The following is a 27,049-nucleotide window of genomic DNA, read 5'->3' on the forward strand; positions in this document are numbered from 1 at the left end:
AGTTTGGACAAATTACTTCATTACAAAAGTTGGAAAATATTACCTCTTTTAGAAAATGGGATTATTTGTTGTTCTTGTTCTTTACAAATTACATGTTAAAAATGAGGAATATTTTGTTTCACAACTTTTAGAGTCCCCACAGCTTTACACCTTTTGTTCTTAAATTTCCAAACAACTGTAAGGGCAGGAGGATTAGGGAAGAATTGCAGTTTGGGGATTGATAATGAAGTCCTAGAAACTGATGCCAAAGCTTCAGGGAGCTGCAGCAGTGCAATAAGAGCGAATTATGTAAAACAAAACTAGTGTGATCTGGGGGTCTTTAGAAGTGTCGCTTTCAGAATGATCCTTTGTGTTCCTAAAAAAGGAAGTGGTATTTGAGATAGAGATGGTTACAAGGTTTTGTCCTGGTTACAGGAGTTTGTCACCCTGAGCAGGTGGACACCAAACATGTTTTCCAAATTCCTGTGGAAGAAACACGAGGGCATGTTCCAAGAAATCTCAATTCACAGCTATGGTTTATTAAGTAAATATAGTCATGGGATGCAGTAGAATCAAAAAAATCAGTCTTGCCACCTCTCATCACCCCTGGAATTTTGTTTTGAAGTGAAGATACAACCTACAAGACCCACAGATTGGAACCAATCAATTAAATTCACTGTAGACAGAAAATGTTGGATTGCCGAAGCTCACCTTTTTTATTGTGTGGCCACAGCACACAAGTGCCAGTGTTCTGCTGCAAAGTGATTTTGAGTAGAAAACAGGTCAGGGATTTGGGCTGGTGCACATATGGTATAACCTGATGTGTTTCCAGGGGTAGTGAGACACTGCTCTGGTTCAGTTCTGACCTGGCGAGGATGCAGAGCTGCACTGCACTGTCAGCAGGGCTGGTACTGCTGCCAGCAGGGATGGTTGGGTTTCCATGCACTGTGACAGAGCTCTGCTGGGGTCTCAGATGTGGGAGATGCTCACAGTTTGTGGGTGCATCAGTTGGGGTGCAAGGCTTCTTTATCACATTGCCATTAAGATACTTCCCCTCCAGATTTACACATTCAGACAATAAAGTTCTAATGTGCTTTTATCCACAATAGAACCCCGCTTTCCCCTCCTGCAAAATTTGTTAGAGTTCTCTGTGTATCTTTAAAAAAAGGCAAATGAACTTGCCCAGTTGACATAATTGTGAATAACTGTAGGACTTGCACTGTGTCATTCTTTATTCTACAAGTAGTCCCAGGGAAAACTACAAGGGCTTCAGAATTTCTTATAAACAACTGATTTATTCAGGAGCATTTGCAGAAAATATTTGCTAATCTGCTGTGAGGGATAGTGAGATTTTTTCACGTTTTTAATTAATATTTCTATTTTGCATAATAGGCTGCTTTGCTTGCTTGGTTGTGTACTGGTTTTGCTCTTTTAAATTATTTCTTATGCAAGGATCCTTTTCACCTTCTCTTTGCTCTGAGCAGTTTGTTGTTGTTCACAGTTGTATTTTCAGTGACAGCTTGCTTTGCTGTGTTTTCAGTGCATAAAGAGCAAAACATACATTTCAGTTTCAATTACTTTCATTTTAGATTAGGAAAACTGAAATACTAAGTGAGTACAAATATAAAATCTTCATGAGAGAGAAAGCAAAGAATCTCTAAGATCTGCAGTTTAAAAAACTCTGTAAACCTTTCATCTTTAATCCTCTTATAATACTGTCACTGGCTGACAGGCAGGTGGGGAGATTTTCCATTTTATGGCACAGAAAGGACAGATTTGTGATTAAGGCATAGATTGGGTCTCAAAGGATTCTAGTTCAGTTTACATCTTTTGATATAAACTTTGTATGGGTGTCAGTTTAGAATTCACATTGCCTATATATTGTTTTTTTCTTTTCTCTGTAAGGATAGCAGTTCTCTGTCTATTTAGATGTCATAGTGTCAAAAATGTTGCCTTTTGCAGTGGAACTCAACTTTGCTGTAATGTGAATTTAGGCCTCCAGTTCAGAGATGCAGTTGTGCACGTGCCTAATCCCTGTGGGAAGTCAGACTAGCAGTGTGTTCAGAGTGTCTCCATACACCCACCTGATGCTGAAGAAGGAACAAATATCAGAGAAATTCAATGTACCAAACAATGCATCTATTAGCAATATGAAATTTGCATAGTACAAACTTTCAGCAAATTTCAGTGTTGGGGGTGTGTTTATATTTCAGTGTATTGCTAACTCTGCACTACCAGCAAAAATGAATATTCATCTTTTTGGTGTTGCACAGACAGCAGTGGATATTTCAAGGGCAACTTCAGTAGAGTTTGAAATGCATATCAACATTTTAAAACACTCTTATTGGAAGCTAATACTTTTTACTTATGTTGTCTGACATGAAGACAATATATTTTGATGTTCCCATTTAGTTGTTGTGGGTTTATGTCATCTTTTATGCTGTTCATCTCGAAAAGGAAATCAGGTTCCTTTTCACCTGAGGTGAAACATGCCTTGTTTTATCTTAAACTAAGTTTTGTACACTGGGCAGCTGTGTGATCCCTCATATCATATTCAATCTTTCAGAATTATGGTAATAATTAAGCATAGATTTCTCCACCAACAAAAGAAATGAATTTGTGATGGCTTGGTAAGGAAGAAATATTTTTTTTCCAATTAGTGCAACTAGGAAGTTGTTTTTTAATTGCAGGTTAAGAAACCTTAAGTGGCTCCTTGAGAGCTATCTCATGTCCTTTACTCACAATTTTAACAGGACAGGCTAATTGTGTCTCTAGATGCTTTATCACATTTTCCAGAGTCTGTAAAATAGGTCAAGGAAGAAAAGAATCAACTGAAAGAATGGAAAAATGGAAAATCAAATGGAAAGAATGGAGAAGAGGCTTGAAAAAATGGCCCTTGCATTTACCACTTCTCCCAATAGCAGTATCATCAGCAAAGTTCTTGGTAGGAGTAATTGCTTGGCAGTGTGAGGCAATTTATCCTGGTTTTGCTTGCAGATCATGGAGATTATAGAGCACTCTAGGTGGAAAGTTCTGTGCAGGTGTCCAGGATTGCTGCAGTCTCTCCCTGGGACTTTGTCATTTTGTCCTAGACAATGCAGAAACCAGTGGGTTTACATTCATTTCCTCCTTTTATTGTTCTTCAAAGGCCACTTTCAGAAATGTATTTTCTGTTCCTCATTGCCTCCAAATATGTATTTCAGTCTTAAATGGATTAAACTCAAGGGATGGGTGTAGACTCCACATCCTTGGTTTCTATGGTAGCAAATGGAATTTCTTCCAAGATTGCCTGCATGAGTTAATATGAGGTACAATTGAAGGGTGATCACCTGGAGGAGGATTCAGGTTTCTTGACACTGGAAAATCTTAATTTTATGTAACATTATGAGTCAATGATTAGGGAATCAGTATGGGGACAGAGAGACTAAATCCTGGGATTTTCACTGCCCATGAGTGTTCTGTTCTGACATATGTGATCATATTTGCCTGCTGCTGCTAAGGGACTAAAGTGATTAATTTCATAAGGTTAATAAATAAGCTGAAAGAGCCTGAATCTTGGCTATCGGCTGCTATAGGCTCTATTAACTTGAGGTAAAGGGACATTTTAGATTCAAAATAGGAGTAATGCAGTATATTTTTATAAGTCCTCCCCCAGCCTGCAAAAACCACCCAAACCAAAAACCCCTTAAGACAAAGGGGTGTGTTTCTGTCTAGAGATGGCTTTCATAGTGCTTTCCTCCTCAATGGGCTTGTGCAGTTTGCTAGACAAATTGAAAATGCAAAGCAATGCTTCACCAACTCTCCAGGCAGAATGATATTTCACAAAGAATATTTGGGTAATGTTTATGAATATCATGAAATGGTTCACTTGCTCGTTTTCAATATTTACTGTAAAATATTTAGTGTGGTTAAACTGAAGATTACCTGTGAAGATGTAATTCCCAGCTGGTACTTTAACTGTTTAGTGGTAGAGCAGACATGTTAAAGGTATGAGGGAGATACAAAGTAATGAATGTTATTGACTCTTTATGCACCTTAATATTTAACTTTATATAAAAAAGTGTTACACAGAGATGATGTTTCACTGAAGTGATGACTTTTTAGAATTCTGTATGCACCTGTCCAACAACCTGAGGAAAAAATGTTTGTTAACTTGTGAAGAATCTTGTACCTGTCTTCAACATTTATCTTTTTTATGCTGATCTGTGGATCTCACTTGCCACCTATACATCTCTGTGAACTTGGGTGGAGTCAGCAAAATCCCTGACAAAATGTGACAAGTCACACCCAAGAGGTGGTTCTGCAGTTTTGGGGGTTGGTTTTGCTAACACAGGTTACAACATTGGTCTGCAGTTGTGGGCTTGTGTGGGAGATCCCAGCAGGGATTTCTTTGGTCCCTTTGGTTCCTCCACCTTACGAGGTTGGTGTTTGGGACTGAAGGCTCCTTACGGGCTTGGACACAGGAAGCAGCTCTGTCCCATGTCAGTTAAAGTCCATTTCCCCTGAGTTTTACAGCATATACCAACGAAATTTCAGCTTTTTCTCTGTATAAGACCTGGAAAAAAAGTGAAGATATGAATTCCGAAGTTCCCATAGATGACTAAATGGTAACTTGCCAAGTTACCTTTTTTGTGATCTGACTTCTCTCCTTAGGTTTTGATTGTCTAAATATACTAAGGACAGGTGGCATGAGATTTAAATTTAGAAAAAAAACTTCTGCTAAGAAAGCTTTTAAAAGAAAACTGGTGTCTTGGGCTGAACGGGAAGAAACAAAGTAAAAATGCAGATCTACAGAATTAATTACAGATGGTAACTTCACTTTTAGGTGGGGATGTATTTATTGGTAGTTGTGACATAACTCTCCAATGGTTCTAGTTTTTAAATATTAATGTATTCCAAATTAGTGGAAAAGTGCAAACTTTGAGAATGTTAATTCTTAAAATGTATCTAATGAGTTTTTAATTTATGGTTTCTGTTATTTTACCATATTTTCAGGGATATAGTTCTTTTGACTGCTTTCTTTCCACTTTCATTTCCTATGTAATTATTTTAATTTTTTTCTTCAGTACTCCTTTTGTATTTTAACTCTTTGAAAAGCATGTTCCTCATAGCTTGAAGTAATTGCAGAACATCTTCAGAAACTGATGTTGTTTAGAATAAAGTGCATTGTGCTCTACTGTGGCATGAATGACTTTAGGATTCTGAATAATTTTTTTGCCTGCTACCTATGAATTCAACAGATCTTTTCAACTTAGTAAGATTTTTATTACTAAACGTGAGAAAGCAGTGCTTTCCTTTTCTGTTTCAAAACATTCATTGAATGCATTTTCTAGGCAACATCAGAATGTCAATCCATTTATTGGAACTATGATAAATGATTCAGATAGGATAAAATTATTTAATTGTATTAGTAATCAGAATGATGTAGGTTTCTGGTAATACTTCTTACAGGAATGGTCGTGATGTTTTTAGTTTACCAACATTATTTACTAAATTACTATGGTCTGAATTTTTCTAAGATGTTTAGAAAGACAAATAGAGAACAGAAAATAAGCTGCCAATACTTATCTCTTTCTTTACCTAGAAAAGTTTATTGCAAAGTTAATTTAGAGATTTTTTTTTTAAGACTTCCTCCCAAATCCTGCTTAGTTCTATGGGGCTTTTTTTTGGATGACAGAGTAAAATGAGGGCATCTTGGAAAAGGAGCATTTTCTCCCCTTGTGCTTTTCCTTTCCACCACACACGTATTCAAGAACACTGAGATCCCATTTCTTCTGTGCCTGGATGTCAGGAGAGTGGGAGGGAAGGTAGAAGGAGCAATAACAGGGTGCTTTGCATTTATTTGGCAAAATCCCCTGAAGAATTTTTACAATTATCTCAGATGTACATGGGATGTGGACTTCAGTCTGTTTACGTAATCAAAACTCGTGTGTCTGCATTAACTCAGCATTATTGTCTCTTCCCCTTTGTACAGGTAGGAAAAACATCCTCTAGAGACTAAAATGCATGTTCATGCAATGAGATTGTATTCAGCTTATCCCTTAGGAAATATTACCATAGCAAATCTTATTTCAGATTTGGGATGGATTTTATTCTTAAATTACCTGTTTTATCTTAAATTCCCTGTAAAGGACCAAATTGCCAACTGAGGATAAAAAGAAAAGTGGATCAGATTATTTTAAAATTTCAGGGATTTTTATCAGAGCCAGCCACTTCACTGCTTTACCAGACAGGCATCCTGTGGTTTTGTTCACTTCTCAATAGCTCTAAGTTATGCAGTTATGGAAGAGATGTATCATTTACACTTGGTCAATATTTGGTCCAAAATGCTCATACCAATGCTAAAAGAAACAATCAGAAGTGATGTAGAGAGAGCAAAAAAAGCTCATGGTTCTTAAAAATTACATGTAGAAACATCACTTTATGGTTAAGTATTACAAAATAATAACACTGAACAGGTAACGAATTTTCCTGTTTATCATTGATGCTTATCCTTTCAAACCATATTACCTTTTCCACATTGTCCCGTCTCATGCTGCTCAGCACATGTGTTAGTGCACTGGTTTAGGATCAGAAGAGATAAGGGAGGAGGTGCCAATAGCATTCAAGTAATAACCCAGGCAGTGAGTGGGACCTGCCAGCTTGCACAGGCTGTAGCATACTCAATTCCTTCATAGGCAGGTAAGAAGGCTCTTTATATTGTTTTGGAAGGAAGCCGTGGTTTTGGTAAAAAAAAAATCTCTGTTTTTCGGGTTCTGTCCAGTCCTACCTTCAGATGTACTTGGCACTCAGATTTGTTTCTTTGCACGCAAGTGCTGGGTATGAGGTTGACAACAGCTGGAAGGAGGAACTGCCCTACCTTTTCTTGAAAGTGAGTGCTCCAAAGGACAGAAAAGGTTTTCAGTGCCTCAAAATGGTATTTTATTAAAGCACAGACAAATGTACTAGAATGAGATGACTCTTCAAATATAGGAAGTTCTCATCAGTTATGGCAGATCATGCAGAGGAGTTTGAAACAAATGTTTTCAAGTATACTAAGAGTTTGCAAGGTGATATTTTTAGCATAATTTTGCTTTCTATTTAACAGATTTCAGATGGATCTGTAGCTTGAGCTAATGTATTTCCCATGTGACATTCTTTCCAGGTCACCACCCATGAGTTGTTTTGGATCTGTCTGTGCAAATGCTCTGTAGACCTGGAGGGGAGCAGAACAAAGTCACATTCACTGGCTCTCCTTCCCCTTTGTAACAAAGCCTGATTTTGGATGTTTCTACTGTAAATTTAGAAGTAAACAAATTATTTTAACAAATCAAAATTAGAGATTTGCTTAAAATTATTTATAGTTTGTTTTCATAAATTTTGGTTGTTTTTTTTTCTTTTTACTGTGGTATATTTGCAAAACAATCTGTAGAAATAAATGGGGAAAAATATTTTTATAACTACAAGACTGTTTCTGAAGTGGGTTTTGCTGCAGTTTAATTTTGTGGAGTGTTTTTATTTTTTACACTTATTTCTTCTCTATGCCAAATATTTGAGTTGAAGAACAAATGTTTTATCTTCATTCAAACATAACATATAGTGAACTAACTTCTGTCATGCCTGTGTTGTCTCTACCTGTGATTCTTTGATGCTGAGAATCTCCCAAGGGCCATCCAGGGTAGATTGGCCAGAGTTACCTGAGGTTTGAAAGAATTAATGACATGTGTTTTGGCATGGCCATTGTCTTGGCTTTTCCAGAAACACTCCATCTTCAGCAGCTGTAGGCAGTATCCTCAGGTGTTTGAGGGCAGCAGGACAGCTCCTACATGGGGAGGGTGTGGTTTGGGTGAGTTATGCCACACCTGGAAGTTGTCAGGGTCTGCAGATTGTGCCAGTCTGGGCACTCTGAAAGTTCAGCATAGAGGGATGGGCATTAACATGAGCTGACATCAGCTCTCCTGAAAGCAAGTGAAATGAAGGTGAGCTTGAAGTTAGCAGTTGGTCTGTCTTACCACTTCTTTGTTTCCTGATATCAAGTCAATTAACTTTATTATAAAGTAATAGTTTTCAAATTGCAATAATTTTTCAAGGTTGAAATGGAATCACCATTTTAGGTGAAACTGTGGGGTGGTGATTTTTGGGACAGAAGCATTTGTGCCAGAAAGATGCAGCACTGCTAAATCAGCAGGAAGCCATCAAATTCAGGTGAATGTAACTGAGGGCAAAGGAGCTAGAAAGAGCACAAGGAAAGTGCTCTCTTGTATAAGACATCTCACTGTGGTAGCAGATTAAGGAGTTGTGATGGCAGGAGAACAAGAATGAGAAGCAGAAAAGCTTTTGAAATCGGAATAGGTTTGTGAGATTGTAAAAGTGCTAAGACTGTCTAGTGTTTCCCTTCTAGTCCTAAGGGGAAGCATTGAAATTAATTCCGAGAGTTGATGAATATGCCTTGTTTTGTCAATACCAACATGGAGACTTTTTTTTTAATCTCAGTAAAAGCATGGTAAATGAACATGGAGGTTTTTTTTTTTTTATTACAGCAAAGTATCCAGCTATGCTAAATCCTCTCTAGCAGGTCTGTCTGACTTTCAAGCATTCATAGCCTGATTTGCTATTTTTATAGACATCTTGTAAATATATTATCTGTGTGGGTGTCTCTCTGTGCTTGTGTCTCACTGTGGGAATGAAATGAAAAGTCTTGTTTTGGAGCCTTTTTGGGGAAGGTTGGTGATGTTTTTGTGGGGATTTGGGTTTTGTTCCTTCTTTATCTATGAGTAAATTAGGATGAGGCTACTCATGGCAATATAACTGAATATATAGTTAGGCTAATAGCATGTACTTGAAAATTCTGAAGAGAGTGACGGCAGATTAAATTTCATCAGATACAGGTGTCAGTATACCAATATTAAAAAACATGTTTCTGGTGGAAAGATCAATATTTCTAATGGTTTTCATACGGGCTGAATTAAAGCGACATTAATATTTCCTTATTTCTTGTTTTTCCTTTTCTCATTTTGATAATCAATATGAATTTTCTGTGAATCCAAATGAGAGTGTCCTATCCAGTCTAACATCCTGTGATCTGGGTATTTTTCCCACAGGAAAGACAACCTTTCTAATATATTTTTGTGAAGTAAATTGACGTTCTGGAATGAATTATTCAAATGTGCTTGCTGACTTGTAAGCAAGCTTTTAGTTCATGTCTGTTATTCAAGATCTTTTAAAGGTCATGAGCTTTCTTTTACATATTGAATAGCTATGTTTTTCATTGTAAATCTTGTCTTTAAGAAAAAGCCCCACAGTAATGTGTGAGTAGGAAGTCTAAATCTTTTCATCTACAGAATCCTGAAAATAAGGAGGGGAAAGTGCACTGGCTCTTAATTTTTATAAATGGAACAATAGATCTCTCATGGGTATAATAAACCGATTTATCTGTGAAACTTTTCATAAGATTTAATTAAATTCTCAGCCAAGTGACTGAAATTTTGTTTGAAAGACAACACTTGCTTTTTAAAATGTTATTTTGTCCCCTGGGCTGTAATTAGGTTGCCTTTAGATGGATTCTTTGTATTTTTTTTTTTTTTTTGTTCACTCTTACTACTGGGTTCTGCCCTGGATGCTCCCTTAGTTTAAAAGAACAGGTTTCAGTCCCTCAATTGCAGAAGCCCATGAACAGACTTTATTTTTCATGAAGACCTCATCTTGTAGCTAATAATTTCCAAATAATATTACCTTTCTTCTATGTCTACATTAAATGTGGTCCTTCATGCTTGTGGATGAAGCCTTGATCCCAAAGGTACTCTATTAAAAGTTCAGAGAACTGCAACCTTCATTATTTTGGCCTTTGAAATTATTTTCTGTAGATCATTTTGCCTCTAATTTGCCTTCTTAGCTTGTTGTTCTGGGCTCCTACTTTAGTCCATTAATGTCCAAATTCTTTGGCTTGCTTGCCTAATTCAGTTCTCAGCTGCAGCCTGGATAGAGCAGGTCATCTTGACTTCAGCCTCTGTGTCATATCCAAGCCTCAGTTTCTCTCCTTAACTACCAAATTCTCCTAAAAATTCTTTTTTTCACATTGTCTTGCCTTTTGTCTGAAGCATGATAAACTCTTCAGCAAACCTGGAAAAGCCCTTGCTTATTGTCTTCCCATCCTTTTTTCAGCTCATCTCTACCATGGTCCTACAGAACCCAGATTTGGTGGTAAGGCAGATAATCCAAACTCTTTTTGTTCTGTATGAAACAATGCTATCCACTAAAATTTCTGCTGTTAACAGAGATTTCTTGTTCCTTTTCTGACATTATTCACTTGCCTAATGATTTTATTTTTTTCTTTTTCTATGTGCTTTTATACTTAAGGGGTTTGGGAGCACAGGTGGCAGGAGGTCGAAATATTTGGATCTCCAATGGTTGTTGTAACAGCTGTGTCTTTGAAACTGACAGATTCTTACTAGGCCAGTCCAACCATGTTATAGATTTATGTAACTATGGGAAAATGAGGTAGAGTGGGTTTTAAAGACTCCTTGATTATTCTCCCCTTTTTAGTGTGTGTATTTAGCATTTTTTTTATGCTAAAGGAGGCTAGAATAACTCCATACTTGCTTAGCAAAATACGGTTTTTTGGGGTTGGCTGACATAAAAAATATGAGAACTATTGTTGAGTCGTGTGATCTCCCTGAATACCAGCTCTTTATTTACAATATGGGTTTGTAAAAGTTATAAATGCATAAAGATTTATAAATGCTTCAAAGGTGTCCCATTTTGGTATAATCCCTGGGACAACAGTGTCTTGTCTCAGCTAGGTTATTACATCCTCCTGCCATGTAAATAACAAGTAAATAATTGTGCCACCAGAGTATACTTGATAACAACTTCCAATGCCACTCTGAACACCCTAAGACACATCCCAGAGCAGTAGTATTTATTTGATATGTAATGAACTTGAAAACATCTCAGCAAGCCTGGTGCATCAGGAGTGAGTTTGTTCTCTGGAATGCAACTGGGAGAGTTAGTATGTATAATGTATAAATTAGCATAATGTTTTCTCTGATATGTATACATGAACATGTCTCTACAGCTTGGTTTCTGGGCAGTTTTCTTCTGAATAATAACACTTATCACACCCAATGTTTTGTGTACTGTGGTGGCAATCTGGCTTTACAACACAAATGTTTTTTTCTGTATAAAAAGGTAAATAATCCCAATTGGAGGAACACTTAGATTGCACTTTGATGTCAGATCCTTTCTGGGAATTATGTGTTTTTTCATGAACAATCCTTTTGAATTTCCTCCATTCTCCCCAGAAGGAAATGACAAATCCCCTCAGTAAGTGTGGCAGGAGGGAGGTTTTTCACTGATTGGGGTCTCATTTCCTGTTTCTTTGTGTCGTGATACACAGTGAGAAAAGATTGTTCACCTCCTTAGGGCAGATGTGGCACACTTTTCCAGTTTGTGTGGTTTGCATTATTTAGGTGGGGATGTATCAATTGTTAACTCCTCCCTTGCTGGAAGGAGAAGCCAAACATGCACAAGTGAGGGATTGTACCATTTGTTCATCATTATTGCATCTGATTCATCAGTACTGCAGGTTTTCTTAGGCACAGCTAACCTGTGAACTAGGCTGAGCTAGGGTAAAGTGCTTAGAGTCACGTTAATTCCACAGATCATGACAAAAAATAATTCTGTGTATGTTAACCAAAATGCACTTGGACTGAGGGCATTAAATGGCTAGTTTGTTTCATAGTGATTATCTGTGAAACCTATATGGGAACAGGGGAAAATTGAAATTTTAAATATACAGCATTAGTCGCTCTAATTAATTACAAGAAAATAAAAAATAGTTCTTAAATCATTGACAACTGGGGAAAAAAAAAATTAGAGATCAGTCTATCAGTCTGGTACCAGTTAAAACACCTTCCTATATGAAAAGTGATTGGCACTCATTCAGCTAGTGAAAACTCTCTAAGTAGATAAAGGAAAGTTATTTCTCTTTGGAGTACTTCCAATTCTGTAATTTCTAATTTTTTTTTTATTATAATAAGAACCTTCAAAAGAGCTAGCCTCCATTCTTTAAAGTTATATGTGAGCCATTTGACTACAAAATGAGACAATGCAGAGGGTTATAAGGATTATAATCACTTATATTTAGGCAGCTGATGAATCCAACTGGTCAAGCAGTCTAATTCTTAAATCATGCTTTTAACAAACTCATCACAGAAAAACTGGAGTTGAGTGCAGTAGTTTTATTGAAAAAGTCCACAGGTGTGTGCAATTCCTTTATTAAAATGTTTTCAAATACATTGGACTAGGAGCAATTGATGATCAAGAGTATTCCTTTTTTATACATTTTTATTTCCAAAACTATACAGACATTGGAAAACTTTCCTTTTCCTCCGTTTCAATTAATAATAATTCTCTAGTGATAAGCTATAGGTCTCCCTTTTCAAGCTGCAAGCCCACTTTTCTGGAGGTGGTATTTTGCATCTTTGACAAATTAAAAAAGAAAAAAAAACAAACCATCAGTCATATTTACATGTGCTTAAGGTTGCATAATTGAGCATCATACAGGTTCTGAAAACCAGTGGTTTTCAGGATTCACCCAGGTGGGTTGAAGGATTTAAATACCTACATAACTGCGTACATGTGATTTAGTAGCCGAGACACCTTCTGTTCCCTTTTGTTTTTGAGGCTATCTATAAGTTCTGTGCTAGCCATGGTAAAGGTTTGTTTTAGTAAAGGTACTCACTGAGTGAAAGCAGCACTGACAACAACTATTGCTGATCAAGGACATGAATGGGCAGAGAGTTGTGTGTATATACAATAGAAGGACTAATGTTTCAAAATTAACTTGAAGCTCTTATGTAAAAATAACATCTAGAATAAAAGCTATTTCCTGTACTGAATTAAAGAATAAAAGACCCCCACAAATACTCAAGTAAGGAAAAAAGTGGAGCTCCACATGGGAAAAGAACAATAGAAGCACGTGGATTAAATTCGGAAGCTGATCTTGCAATGTATAATTACTGGAGATTCAGTTGAAATATAGCAACATTAACAATGGGAAATGAAGGCTACAACTGCAGAGGACACATACATTACACTTTATGAGCTATTATATTGGCCAAACAGATTTGTCTATATGTTATTTAGTTGAATCCTTAAGGCTTCTCTAATATCTTGCATGACAGTGCTGTCTGCTTGGATCTTCCATGCATGAGGGAGAGGGGCAAGTTTCCAAGAAAAAAGAAAATGAGGTTTGTCCACATTTCAATTACAATAGCACATCCAGAGACACAAAATAAAAGACAAAACTTTATAGTACCTTTTTTCATTTATTTTGGCCCCCAAAAGATGCATGCACTAGGCTTTATGTACTATAAGGTATTGAAATATTTACAGCATTGTACATGTGCTCTTAAAGGGATGGCAAAGGGAAAGGTCTGTTTTCATCTTGGTGGGAGTAGAAGTTAATTTTCCTAGCTTAATAATACCTATTCAAAGTGAGAGATGACTCTTCCAAAAAGAAAAGCCCACAGAGAATAAAGCTATAGCATAATTATAGCCAATGTTAACAAACTGTACAGCACTTTACCTGGGAATTCTCCTCTCTCTCACTCCTGTTTGGAATCCCAGTATCAACCGTTAAGTGATGTTGCTCTGCTCCTCTTGTCTTGTCTGCCCTGTTTCTCTCTATTCCAGCAGGTATAGGTGTATATTACCTATCAACATGATTTTATTTTTAAATTATTTTGGCATGTGGAATGGACATGTAATTCACAATAAGCTGATGGCAATTTTTGGACTGATGATATGACTGATATTTACGGGATTATGGCACTAAAGAATTCAGATCACTATAAAGCGCATCATAAATACTTCAAGTGGATTTAGGAAACCATCTCTCTAAGAAATTCAGTGAGTAAGGCTCATATCACTGATTTCCTACTGCTTTTAAAGGTACAGATAGGATACCCAATAGACCAGGTTGAACAAGCAGAAGGCAGTTGGGAAGAAGATGCGGGCGTAGGAGTCCATTTTGGCGATGCGGATGTGTATTCTGCCGTGCCGCCACGCGCCCGTCCGACAATCCTCAAAGCAGCAAAAAAAACTGGCACAGTCCTTGCCATCGAGACACTCATAGCCATACTCCTCATCCCTTTCTTGGAGGTGTGTAGCATTGTTCATTTGAATTGTAGCGGATCGGGGGCGGATGTCGATAGTAGGTGCCTAAGGTGGAGTAGCAAAAGAAGAAAAAAGATGGTAGAGGGAGAAACTTTGTTATTATCACCAGAAAAACCTAGGGGGATGATGGTCAACATGTGCATGATGGTTCTAGGGGAGGTACATGGGAAATTGCTGAGGTGTTCTAGTGGCAAAATAACCTTGAGCTTATTAAAAGTAGTTGCATCATATCCTTTAGAGGAAAGCAGCACAAACCAATCTAAAGTTAACAGCTATGGGAAATCAGCTTCAAAGCTAAACTGACTAAACATGACATGTTAAATGAAAAATCCAGGAATGTAATTGATGGTATTTTGAGTTTTTGTTTTATAGTTTATGTAGCTGCTTGATATCTGAAGGCAATTTGTGTATTGCACATGAAAGGAGCTGAATCAATTGGAAATGCAGGATTTTAAAAGGAGTGGTTCATGTTGAGAAAAAAGAATATGTATACCCATGAAAAAGGCAAAACCTAGGTTTTTTTGAAGATTAGGAGAATCTCTGTAAGACTCTCCAATTATTTGAATATTTGCAGCTCACCACCTACTAATGTTCACCAACTAGAAGGTTCAACATGTTCTGAATTTTATATAGTAGCTGTACATGTATATATACGTATATATAATTAGAATGAATTGAGCAAGTTAAGCATTTAAAATGCATTCACTGGTTGAATGCTGGGATGATAAGCATTGAAATTTCATGCTGATAGTTATTAGTGAAACATAACAATTCCGTTCCATAAGCATGGAAATTCAATGTCAATTATTTTATGTGGTTTTTTCCCCCCCGCCTCCCCACACCCTTTTTAATTTTTTAAAAATAAAATCTCTGCATTTCTGAGTGGAGATAAGGTTTCAATATGGAACACAACTAGATATATTAGATAATTTTCTAAGTGTGTAGATCCAGTGACAACATTAAAAATCTATATGCATCTTAAACCCTTTCAAAACTCTGACTTTTTTTTGCACAATGAACAGCATTTGAGTAATTGATGGTGACATTGAGTTTTTTTCAAGTCAACATCAGAACAGCTTTGGTTTTATAATTAGGAGTGAAATCACAAAGGTTAAAAATCCAGGGTCAGAGCTGAGTTCTAAAAGGGTGTATTGCTGGTTTTAGGCTAGCTGGTGCTATTGGATCCCATGGCAAATTGAGAGAGAGGAGCAGAAATGTTTGAAACTCTCTTAATTCATGTGATCCAATCATGTTGGTCACTCTTGAACTTAGGTAAGTTCAGAACCATAGTGGTATTTGGGCTGCTGAATCAACTCTACAAATTGTTTAGCAATTTGTAACCATTCTACTTAATTAGGAAGTAGCTTGAATAGTTTTCTCATTAATTAAAAGACCAGACAAAACACCACTCTCATCTAAGCTCTACTATTAAATTCAGCAGTCGCATGCAGTGAATTTCCATTCCAAAAAACATTATACCTTGAAGGAAAACATCCGAAGAAGCTTTCATTTTGTAGACAGAAAAGAGAATCAGAGGGTTTTGTTTTAAATTAAAGAAAGAAAAGAAAGAGACAAAAATAATGTAAATTAAAAATATGTTTCTAAAACATGGTAAGTCAAAAATAACTAATTTTATAAAGAGATTGGGATTATAGCAATTGAAACAACTATCTGTAACATAAAATCCCCCACATTTTCAACTTGTCACAGTCTTGTTTACATCTGGGCCAAAGACAGAAGATATCAAGCTCCTGTTAGATTTTCATATCCTGAGGGAATTCTGGTCTTTTATGCTGAACTGTTCTGAAAGAGACCACTCACACTTTATAGAAGCACCTTTTAGAAAGAAGTCCTTTTACCTGCAGACTGTGCCCTGAACACTACTTTTATGGTTTTTAGTCTCTGTGATTAGGATTTTGGCAAGCATTTTTAGTTCTGTTTCTTCCCAGATGCTCACAGATAGGCAATGTAAAAAACAAGTTATTCCTTCTCATGTGGATGCCTTAAAGTGAAACAATTAAATCCAAGGTACATCTCATTTTGGTCCTTTTGGTCCTGATTGCATAAGACACACAGATGTTTTTATTTCCATCTAACACAGGACACATCACTTGATCATTTTACTTTTTTTTTTTTTTTTTACAGTCTACCTCTCAGCAGATTTTAAACTAGAAATTATAGGAATAGTATGTAGTGAAAGGTTCCTTAACTGCCATTTTTTTCTTTATCCGTTTTTGTGATATATTTTAAAACTAAAAGAGAATATTTTCAATAGTCCTTGAATATGTTAGCAGAGTGAATACAAATTACTTTATTCTTTGTTAGATGCCTGAAATGGAGATGAAAATACTTTTTATTACTCTAAAACCTTTTTCCTTCTCATTTTTCATTTTTTTTTCTTTGGTTGGTTTAAGGTTGTTTTTGGGGGTTTTTGTTCTATTTTTTTTTTATTTGGATTTTTGTGGGGTTTTTGTTTTATGGAGGTGTTTGGGTTTGGGGGTTTTTATTGTTTTTTAGGTGTTTGGGGTTTTTTTGGTAGATGATTAGGCTAAATGTTTCGGAGATTGTAGGCAACACATTTGTCAGCTCAGTTGCCAAAGGCAAGGAGAAATCTGTCCTGGACAAAACAAACATCAAATTCTTTCCCTGTCTGGGCAAAAGCCCAAGTTGCTAATGAGGGTATTCCCTGGATTTTTTTTTTACTGTTGTCATTTTTCACATTATTTTTACTATTGGGTAGCATATATCCATAAGTATCATTATAAACTACTGCAAAACCACTTTCTAAGGCAGAGAAGTAGGTAAAGAAGGTAAGAAATACACAAAAAAAGAATTTAAGGAAACAATGGAAAGGAAACAGATTCTAAGGGGAAGTTGGAGAAAGCACACAAAAGTTTGAACATAAAAGTTTAACCGTGGTCTTGATAAGCAAGGCAGTCATGTCAATATTGTGGACATAAGTTAATGGCTAGAATATTGCTAATACTAATACAGAGAAACTGAGATATTTTCTATAAAGAGATCTCTATTTAGCATAAATAATGCCTTTGGTAGTTGTGGTTTGCAGAACACTTTGGTTGAAAAGATCATTATCCTAAAAAATTAGTTTTGGCATCCAGAAAGCTGTAATATATGAGCTTTTGATTCTCAAAGTAAATGTTTGCATTCCTATTGTTACAAAGGATGGGTATATAGGTAATAGAAAAGTATGGAAAATATGGACAGTTATTAAAAGGGATTTAAATGCTCTCTCAGAAAAACTAATTAACTTTTAGGCCTTGCTGGTAAAAAGATACGTACTGGGTTTTTCTTCTTTTTGTCTTTATCCTTGCTTGGCTTTCTGTTGCTGACAAAGTAATGCAAAGTTCCATATTCCACCAGTGCAGAGAACACAAAAATAAAGCAGACTGACACAAAAAGATCCATGGCTGTCACGTAGGAGACCTTGGGAAGAGATTTACGAGCAATTGTACTTAGGGTGGTCATTGTCAGGACCGTTGTAATTCCTGGTAAATGGATAGAAAAAAAAAACAGAAATAACATTACTTCAAGTAGAAAACTGATTTTGCCAGTTATCTCTCTGAGATTGGTTTTGAAGTGTGCCTGGAGTTCAAACACACAGCAAAGGTATTCAGTAGCACATTCTAGCAGTGAAATGCCAGTTCAGTTGGAGCTCAGAGGATTAACAGGGGTAATTGACATTTTTGCATGGTCACTGCCAGTGCTGCTCTGTAGAGTACTTTGGTTAGATGAATTCTAAGAAAATTTAATTTAAGGTTTTGGTTTTGTAGTTTACTTCTGGGGAGTTTTTATTTTTATTGAAAATTGAAGTTTAGGGTTTATATGCTCAAATGCTTAAACAGAGCAAGAGACAGATCTACAAAAGAGAGGTACTGTGTCATGCCTCACCATTCCTTCCCTTTCAGAACATTATTGCATGTACTGTGATGTCAAAAATGTTAAAAATGCATAAGAACAGTTAAAATCTACCACATTTTTTATTGCACTGTTTGTTTTAATTTTTTACTGGTGCAAATAGATTAATTCTCGACAGAGTGACAAGTCTGTTTTGTGTATCTAGGTAAAATTTAAAATAATAGCTGAATGCCTTTATTAATTTTGTACTTCCTTAAAGCAGATTTTATAACCTCTTTCAAAGAGGATGTGAAGAAACCAATAACATGCTTAAAGCTTTTTTTATGGAAGCCACTGGTCCTCTGTTATGTTCCTTCTAGGGAGTTTGAAATGAAAATTGTGTACCCTATTTTACACTCCAGTGCTCTGTGCTGTGGTTCTGTGAAGAAATGAAAATGCAGAGGGAAAAACTGAAATAATTCTTACTTGTGTGGATTTAATGTAGAAGTAGAAAATGTGTTAAACTTTCTCTAGCTGAACGTTTCTTTGTTATTTCTTACTGTTTCAGCTGCTTTGCAGAAGCAAGATTAATTTGGTCTCAGTTTATTTGTGGAGCAGTTGCTAAATGTGTAGAAATTTCTAATTCTGGTTAATTGCATGACACATATTCATGTATAAGATTTTGGATACCACCAAATTCAGTTGATTTTTTTTTAACCTGAAGTCTATACTTGATTCTTGGTTTCTAAAGTAGTCATGGTGCTACATTCTCCTCTTGTTAGCACTTGGACACACAGCCAGAAAGGTGGATTCCTTCTTAGTAATTATTTAATTTGTGTTACTAGTCACTGTGATAGGAAAGCAGAACAAGTGAAACTAATGCACCCTGCCTCTAATCCAGCTGTGTGCCCCCATCCTCTTGATGTCCATAAAAATTCTGCTGTAATCAGAAAAAATGTGAAAGCTTTTATTGTTGACAGTCTGCAATAGTCAGAATCTGGCATGGTAAAAAAGATGTGCAAATATAGCCCAGTCTGTGTTAGTCTTTGGAAATTACTACATTCCTCTAAATGAGGAGAGTTCATGTGAAGTTGTCTGTTCTCATATTTACAAACTGGTGATCTGCAGAGGTGTCAATTAAACATGGTAATGCTTGAAGGAAACAGGAAAGATCAACTCACCCAATGATGTTCTGGCTGGAACTGCATCCTTATTAATCCAGAAAGAGACCCAGGACAAGACAACAATAAGTGTGCAGGGAATGTAGGTCTGAATAGTGAAATAACCCATTCTCCTGCTCAGGTTAAAGAAGACAGACATGACTACATAGTCTCCTGTAAAACAAAAGCAGAACAAATGGAAAAGGAATGTTAAAAAACCAACGTAAAATTTGTATGCAAGAGCTAGGGCTTTCTTGTTCCACACCTAGGGGGTGTGTGCATAAATATTAACCTGATTCACCAGATGTGCTGATGGCAAATATACACATGCATCTTCAACACAGCTCTAGCTCCAGAACCAGTGGTTTTCCACACTAGGAAAATTAGCAGCTGTGGAGATTAACTCAGGACTAACCAAGCCATTCCTCATAACCACACCTGCCTGGTATGCTCCCCTTGCAGCAGCCCAGGGTGTGGTGGGGGTCCAACCTTCCTCCAGTCCAGTGGCCCCATTACTGTGCTCCCAGCTCCACTCCAAAGTGTTGTGTGCTTTCAGATGTAATTCCTAAATTCTTCATGTTCTTAACTATTCTTCAGGGCTATGCTGTGTCACTAATTCATTTTTTTTTTTATTTTCCTGCCGATCTTCTGTTGTATTTTCTCCTTTAAAATGATTTGAACCCACATTTCCTAAGTGACCCCAAAAGCTGGGCTGGAAGTTACTCAGGTGTATATAACACATCTTTCTTATTAAGTACTTTGTGATTGTCTTTCCAGATTCTCTTCCCCTCTCAAATTGTTAAGTAAATTCCATCTGGGCTCAGGAATGCAGCTAAGCTTCAGTTTTTGATGTGGCTTGGTTTTTGTTGTTTTAAATGCGTTTCTTGGTGTTGTTTTTGATGGGTTTTTCTGGTTTTGTTGGTTTTGCTGTTGTCATTGTTGGTTTTAATTGTGGTTTTGTCCTAAACTAAAAAAACCCCAATTCTTATCTTTACTTCAGATTTCAGGACACCTGGGAGAAGTCTTGATTGCAAAGGAACAGCAGAACCCCAGGGCACAAAGGCTCCATTGCAATTCAGTGAAATGCACCCAGAGAAGTCTCTAATGGAAACAGGATATGGTTTGCAAATATAGAGTGAGCTAGTTTTCCAGTATTATCAAAGAGTGGCTAATGCAAGTTCTGCTTAAGTCAGTACCTTTAGTTAGCATTGAGTTCCTTCTTTTCTGGAATTTAAATTTCTCCCAGAATAATCCTTTTGAACCTAACCACAGAAGAAACTTCAGAAATATTTTTCAACTGGTGCTTCTTTGTTATTTTTTTTAAATTTGAATATCCATATTCCTGGGATTGACTGGCTTTAGTTTAATTATATTATGTTATAATTAAACCAAAAAACATAAAGCACCCAAATTTTATATATGCAGTTTTTAAGGTGGTACATCTGAATATGAGCAAACAAGTGTAATAAGTACAGTCTGATGATTTTCCTAGGTCACAGATAACTCTGCGTTGTATGTCCATGTCCTTCATATACCAAAGAAGTCCAGCCAACCTATCAAAAACCAGCACTCATCAGCAGCACTGCAAAGCTGAAGCCATAAAATTACCGTATGACTCATTCTTCATCTCTCTGGATCATATATTAACTTTCTAAGGAGTGATTTTTTTTTTCAGTTTTTGGAATTATCCCTTTATTCATTCACCTTCATATATGCTATTAATAGCATTGCTATTTCAATTTTATTCTGCTATGATATTGCAGAGTAACTTTAAGCAGTAGCTGTTTTACTTCCATGCAAACATTTTTTTGCTCAGTATTATTGTATCAATTTAATGAGACAAAGAATTTCCAGAAGTAAGAAATGAAATATAAACCCAAATACAGATTAGAACAGAAAAAGGTACAAAAGACCCAGAATTGAAATTTAGGAATTAGACATTTTATTGCTGTTCTTGATTCTTTGTACTGAGGTTCCAACTGCTATGGATCTTTTGGAGTAGAGGAGTGAGGTACCAGATGCCAGGCACCTACGTGCTCCTTATTTTTTGTCTATTCTTGCACAGGTCTTTTTGCCCAGCTGTTTGGCAGCTGTAGCCCTTCTACCTTGTACTCAACGGAACAGAAAATATCAGACTTCAGTATACAAGCCATAACTTTCCTATAGGTATTAGAGTTAAATCCAAAACTCAGTATCTGTGCTGAGAAGAGCTAGAGATGGACCAAGGCACAGCACAAGCCCTCCCTCACACACTGTCCTTGTTCAACAGCTGTGTGTGCAAACCCAGCCCAGGGTGCTGTGGATAACATAAGAATAAACATCTGTGTGTGTAGAGAGAGAGCATCCTTAGTCCTTCTAATGTATAGACTATTTCCAAATACTTCTGGTTTTTTGTTTGGTTTTAGTGGTGATCCTCTGGTGTCAATGGAAAATTGTCTCATTTTTCCCTTAACCCAAGAAATGCTTTTTATTAAATTAAATTAGTAAATTTTGACAGTTATGTTTTTACAATATTGTATGCATTATTGAATTTTTTTTGTTGCTTTTCATAATCCATAAGACCTTTTAAAGCATAAACCAAACTGGCCAAAGGGATATTCCACACCCTGGGATGTCTTGCCCAGTACATGAGCTGGGGGAGTGGGCTGGGCATATCAGTCTCTGGTAGTGACCAACTGCACTGAGCATCACCTCCTTCTCTAGGGTTCTGTCATTTTCTCCCCTTATTATTGCAGTTATAATTAGTGTTATTCCCATATTTCTAATAATAGTAATATTTTAATTATTAAGTTGTTCCTGTCTCAGCCCATGAGGTTTACATTTTGTTTCTGATTCTCCTCCCCACTGGAGAGGGGTGGTGGGTGGGAAGTGGGTGAAAAGCCACGTGTACTCAATTGCCAGCCAGGGAAAACTGTGACAATAATGAGATAAGGAAAAGAGGACTAAGTGGCGCAATGCTCCAGAGAAGTATCTTGCTGGGATTGCCAAGTTTACTTAAGTGATGTTGGAACGATATAACAGCAGCTCTTCTGAGATTTTAAATAAAAAAAGAACTCTGAACATACGAAATAATGCAAGACCTGAGATGTGAGGTTTAGGACTCAATCTCAGTTGTCACAACACATACATCCAAAACGTCAAATGCATTAAGTCCCGTGTGGAACATGGACTCGAAAGTGCTTTGCTTTAATCACACCTTTCTTGATGGCATCTTGCCCCAGCCCTCTTTTCATCCAGATTTGGTTTATTTTCTGGCTCTATTCATGCACTTCTCAGCTCTTTAGCTGAGACCAGCTTAAATACTCAGTTATTTTCAGATTATCTCTGTGCCTCAGGTGATTTTTCACTCCTGGTGTGATGCCTGCATGAAGTTGTCAAACTAAGACATGAGTTTAGTAAAAAATGGCTAGACGTGATCCTCAGCACAATGTCATTTATTAGTTCTCACTTGGCAAATTTATAATCTTTTCATTATTACTTCATCCTCTCTCTCTGAGCTCTGTGTCTTGTTTGTCCAATATTGTCTGCTGCAGCAAGAAAGCTTCTCAGACTGCCAGATTGCTGTTTGGAGCACTAATACACTTTTGGAGTTCTCTAGAAATGAATGAGAGTGCAACCTGACAGTGTCTTTGTAAGCCAACATAACTCAACATCTGGCATAGTAATCAGAAGATTTTGGATTATTTAGCCATTCACCAGAGACCTTACATTCCTATTGTCCATTCTGAGGTATATTTCTATTACATGTGTCTAGAAAATAACACCTCCGTAATTTTCAACTTTTAAAGAAATACAAAAATTCCCTGGAAAAAAATAATCTTATTACACTGAGGAGCATAATAACTGATTCCTTATATATTTACAGTCTTCTTTTCTTTCTCTGAATGTACACATTTCTCCTATTCCTTCGTAGGGATCTGTGCTTGTATCTGCATATAGACAGACATAGTCTTCATCTGAAGACACAAAAGCAAGTTAACCGGTTTCTTCATGGAAAGGACAATGACTTATATTTAATGACATATATTTAAACCAGAATGCACTTCCTCAGGAAAATGTTATCCAGGTCATATTTATCCTCATGTGTAAATGGTAATATCATATTTTCTACTGAGTGCATTATTTCTCCAAATTATGTTTGAAAGATCAAGAGATGCAGAGCAGTGTTCTGACTTGAGACACAGCATCTTCATGCTGCCATGCTGAATGGGAAATTGAATATTTCTCTTGAGGCACACAGAGGAAGTACATGAACCTTAAGCTGTTTCCAGAGTAGGAGGTAATTTGTAAATTAGATTAATGATGAATCAGTGTTCAATGCTTGTGACCTTAGTAAACCCTTGCAGAAGGTTTTATTTCTGACAGACCTGTCCCATCCTAATTTACACAGCCTCATACCAGTCTGTATGAACTTTGGAAATTGTGGTCCTCCTCCTGCCCTACGCTTGTGTGACATAGTGATTTGAATACCAGGATTCTGTTCTGCAGCAGGGGAAGTGAATTCCTGATTTGAGGCACCATCTGTGCATATGTGCAGGCCTAGGTCCCAAAGGTTCAATAGAAGGAATTAGTGGTGCCAGGAAGCACAGCCTGGGGGAATGTACACTGTGCTTAAGTGATTTAATCAGCTCACTGGGTGTGATCCTTCATTGCTCCCTGGTTGGAGAGTCGTTTATACCTGTGCAAAGTGAATGGGGAATTACACCCATTAGTGCTCTCTTTATGCATGTTTAAGTGACTGTGCAAAGTGTAAGGTACTGGGGAAAAAAGCCTCTAATTTGTACTCAGAAGTGATTTGGTAGCTAGTGCAAATGCAAGAGAAAAGAACACCTTTATGACACCATGAGAAATTGGTGTCTTAATTATAGTTCAGGTAGCAGCACTTAGAGCTAAGACTGTCTCACACTTAGTATTATGAGATTCCTTCTGTTACTTAAAATACTGCTGGATTTAAATTATTGTAAGAACTGCAATATTGAAAGAGCTTCAAAAATCATATATTGGCCACACAGTCAAGTTACTTATATGTGTTAGTTCAATTTATTCTCAGATAGTTGTTGACTGGGGAAAATTCAGTGTTTCATTTCTGTTAAGGATATGGAGTTTTGAACAGGGAAATTCAATTAGGTGAAGGGCTGGCCTTGTTATGGGTTTACACTATTAAGCCATTCATGGCTAACTTAAAAGCTTTGGAAAACAGTGAATGTGTGCATAGACGTGTCCATATGGGTAAGGTTTTTGAGCTCATAAGACTTTATTTCTCTCTGTTTCTTACAGAGCTACACACTGCTCTGAACAGCACCACAGAAACAGAGTGATGGTACAAGTGGCACTCTTCTCCAACTGTGTTTGTTCCTTTATACATTCCACTATCTAAAAATCTCCAGAATTTCTCTGTGCTGCTGAGAGTTTACAGCACATGAACTCATCACCTCATGCTGACTCCAGGGTGCCAGGAGTTTCATTGTGGAGATCTTCTCCCCAAGTAATGACAAGTCTTCTATCCCAGGGTCTGAACAGGATTTTCTTCGAGTGTTTAGTTACTTAAATGTTTTTGTCAATGTTTAGTAGTATAAAAATCAATGTCTGTTTTAGTAATTCTGATAATATTTATAATGTAGGGCGTTTTGTGTTTAAAATTTTAAAATATGTGGAGAAAACAAATTATGTAGGAGAACATTGGTAATGAATTAATAATTCCCAGCAAAAGCTACCAAGAACCTTTATTATATCCTTTTAAAATCTGAAGTTTTACTCCACTACGTGGATTTGTTCAACTGCCAAAAAAAGTCAGATACAAGAGTAATGCACTATCCAGACTGTACCAGAATTTTAGCCATCATTTGCTCCTTAAGAACAGATCAAATTACTAAAAACTAGGATTGACAAGGTTACAAATTTTATGGTATGTAATAGGCACAGTTTTGTATGTGCAGCAAATAGCAACCACCTGATTCCTCCAGACAGAGATGCACCCACTGTCCAGATTCCCAATGGGCTTTTAACCCCCAAATTTATACAGAAACCATACAGAGAGGAGCAAGCACTTTAAAATGTTTCTTTAAAGGTACATGTGAAAATAGAGATAGAAATTGAACCTTTTCTCAAAATTATTTCTTATAAACAACTATATAAATAAATGGAGTGCTTCTAAATGGGAAACCCTATCCAGTTTGTCTTTCTGGATGGAGTATACCTAGGGGAAAAAGCAAAAACAAAACCTCGTGCCACAGGAGGGCACTGTCACCTCAGAATAGAAATGAGAAAAGCTTGCAAGTCTGCCAGTGGAAAACCAAATCTTAAAAATTTCTAATTATTCTTGCCATTGAGTTTTTATACAAATACTGAAATGGCACAATTGACTTGTGTGGGTCTGGTATTAGAGGAGCAGTTTTAAAGACTAAACCAAGTCTTGTGTGATAGAAATATCCCCAAAGTAGCATCACCTTTGTGCTACAAGTAATGAATATAAACTGAATCAATTGTTAATGAAGAATAACTGTGGCAGCAGAATTTATCTTCTTTTTCTCATAAATAGCTAATAGATACATCCTTGTTCTCTCTCTCTTTTGCTGTCAGCGTGGCCAGCAGTCTGCTTTTCTATTAGGCAGAGAACACAGCTATAGTGCTCTTGGTTTATTTTAAAAGGAATGGTAAATGGTAGTTTGATGGAATAGATGTGTTTCCTTGGATTTAGTCATGGTACCTGGAAATACCATTAAAACAGTGGTGCACGGTGTCTATGAACATCCCCTGTAGGAGTTTCTAAATCTCTCTAGGTCTTAAAAAGTTGCTGGATTAGTACAGACTATGAAAATAATAGTAAATGGGACCAAAAGGATTCAAAATGCATCCTTCATCAAAGAGTTAGGTGTGCTGCCATTTTTAGACAGATATTCTGCAAAAAAGAAAATATCTAATTGGTAAACTTCTGGGTCACTTCTTGTAAAGCAGCTGATTTCCTTCCCACAGTGTGCCCTCCTGGCACGCTGGAGGGCAGCAAGGTTATCCAAAAGCTGCTGCAAGTGGAGAGAAAATGAAAGAAAAATAAAAGAATGTAGACAAAGCCTTTTGTCTTTCATGTCAAATCAGGTGGTGGTGCCAGAGCTCTGGTGTTTGTTCTGCTCAGCAGTGGCTGAGGCAGATCCCTGCCCCCAGAAAAGGCAGGAAAAGCAGAGAATGGGAGTCAGGACTAAGACCTCTCTGCCAGATCAAGCAAGCATCAGACTGTGGATTACATTGTACAGTGCAACTCTAATCTAGTATGAAAAAATCACATAAATAGCTTTAGATTGGTATTAGGATTTGTCCTGATGAATCTTCATTTGGTTTTTTTGCCCATCTCTTTTCTTGCCCTGACAGGGTCTATATCTGGAGTTCTGCTGGCATTTACTGTCTTGGTGAGGATACTGAGTCAGCCTGCAAATAGTGTTCAGTGGGATGTCTTACACTGCTACAGTGGCATAAAGAAAACATGAGATTTGTTCTAAACACAGTTTTCCATGAGGATTAGGTATAACCTGTTCCAATAATAATCTTGTGTGAAATCTCAAGTGACCTATTTTTTTTTTCCTTTTCCAACAGATCAGAAAGTTCATAAGTCTGTCAAGTTCAGTACCAATGTCCTTCTAAAACTGGTCTTTTGTCACATGGAAAAATTATATTCTATTTTACAGTGCAATGTTTTTACATCTGTGGCACAAAAATAATTTTGGCTGAAATATTTGTTCACTGGGCACATGAATTCATTTTCTAAAAGACAGGACAGAAATTTGATCACAGTATCAATCATGTGCTGATATGTACAGACTTATTTGTTGCCACAGCCAGAAATGAGAAGTCTGGGGAAAAGGTAAAACCAGAGGGAGCACTGTTCCTCAGAAATCTCCTTATCCCAT

At 36.8% G+C, this 27,049-nt stretch overlaps 1 protein-coding gene and 1 long non-coding RNA gene across 3 annotated transcripts in view; one reads left to right on the forward strand and one right to left on the reverse strand.

The window, feature by feature from the left end:
- Window positions 1-21,564, forward strand: part of LOC131564565 (uncharacterized) — a 72,407-nt gene extending 50,843 nt beyond the window's left edge. Inside the window, exons 3-6 of the long non-coding RNA XR_009275397.1 lie at window positions 10,120-10,158; window positions 20,152-20,286; window positions 20,644-20,760; window positions 21,217-21,564. This is a non-coding gene — a long non-coding RNA (uncharacterized LOC131564565). The remainder of the gene's footprint in view (window positions 1-10,119; window positions 10,159-20,151; window positions 20,287-20,643; window positions 20,761-21,216) is intronic.
- GABRG2 (gamma-aminobutyric acid type A receptor subunit gamma2) overlaps window positions 12,193-27,049 on the reverse strand; it is a 61,581-nt gene continuing 46,724 nt past the window's right edge. Inside the window, exons 7-10 of one of the 2 annotated variants that reach the window (XM_058815025.1) lie at window positions 19,173-19,325; window positions 17,437-17,642; window positions 15,616-15,639; window positions 12,193-14,181 (exon numbers count right to left, since the gene is read on the reverse strand). In XM_058815025.1, the coding sequence (XP_058671008.1) occupies window positions 13,906-14,181; window positions 15,616-15,639; window positions 17,437-17,642; window positions 19,173-19,325 (659 nt within the window). In that variant the 3' untranslated portion in view covers window positions 12,193-13,905. The remainder of the gene's footprint in view (window positions 14,182-15,615; window positions 15,640-17,436; window positions 17,643-19,172; window positions 19,326-27,049) is intronic. The other variant, XM_058815026.1, reaches the window with a different exon arrangement.

Source organism: Ammospiza caudacuta, chromosome 16, assembly GCF_027887145.1.
Source record: "Ammospiza caudacuta isolate bAmmCau1 chromosome 16, bAmmCau1.pri, whole genome shotgun sequence".
Classification (NCBI taxonomy): domain Eukaryota; kingdom Metazoa; phylum Chordata; class Aves; order Passeriformes; family Passerellidae; genus Ammospiza; species Ammospiza caudacuta.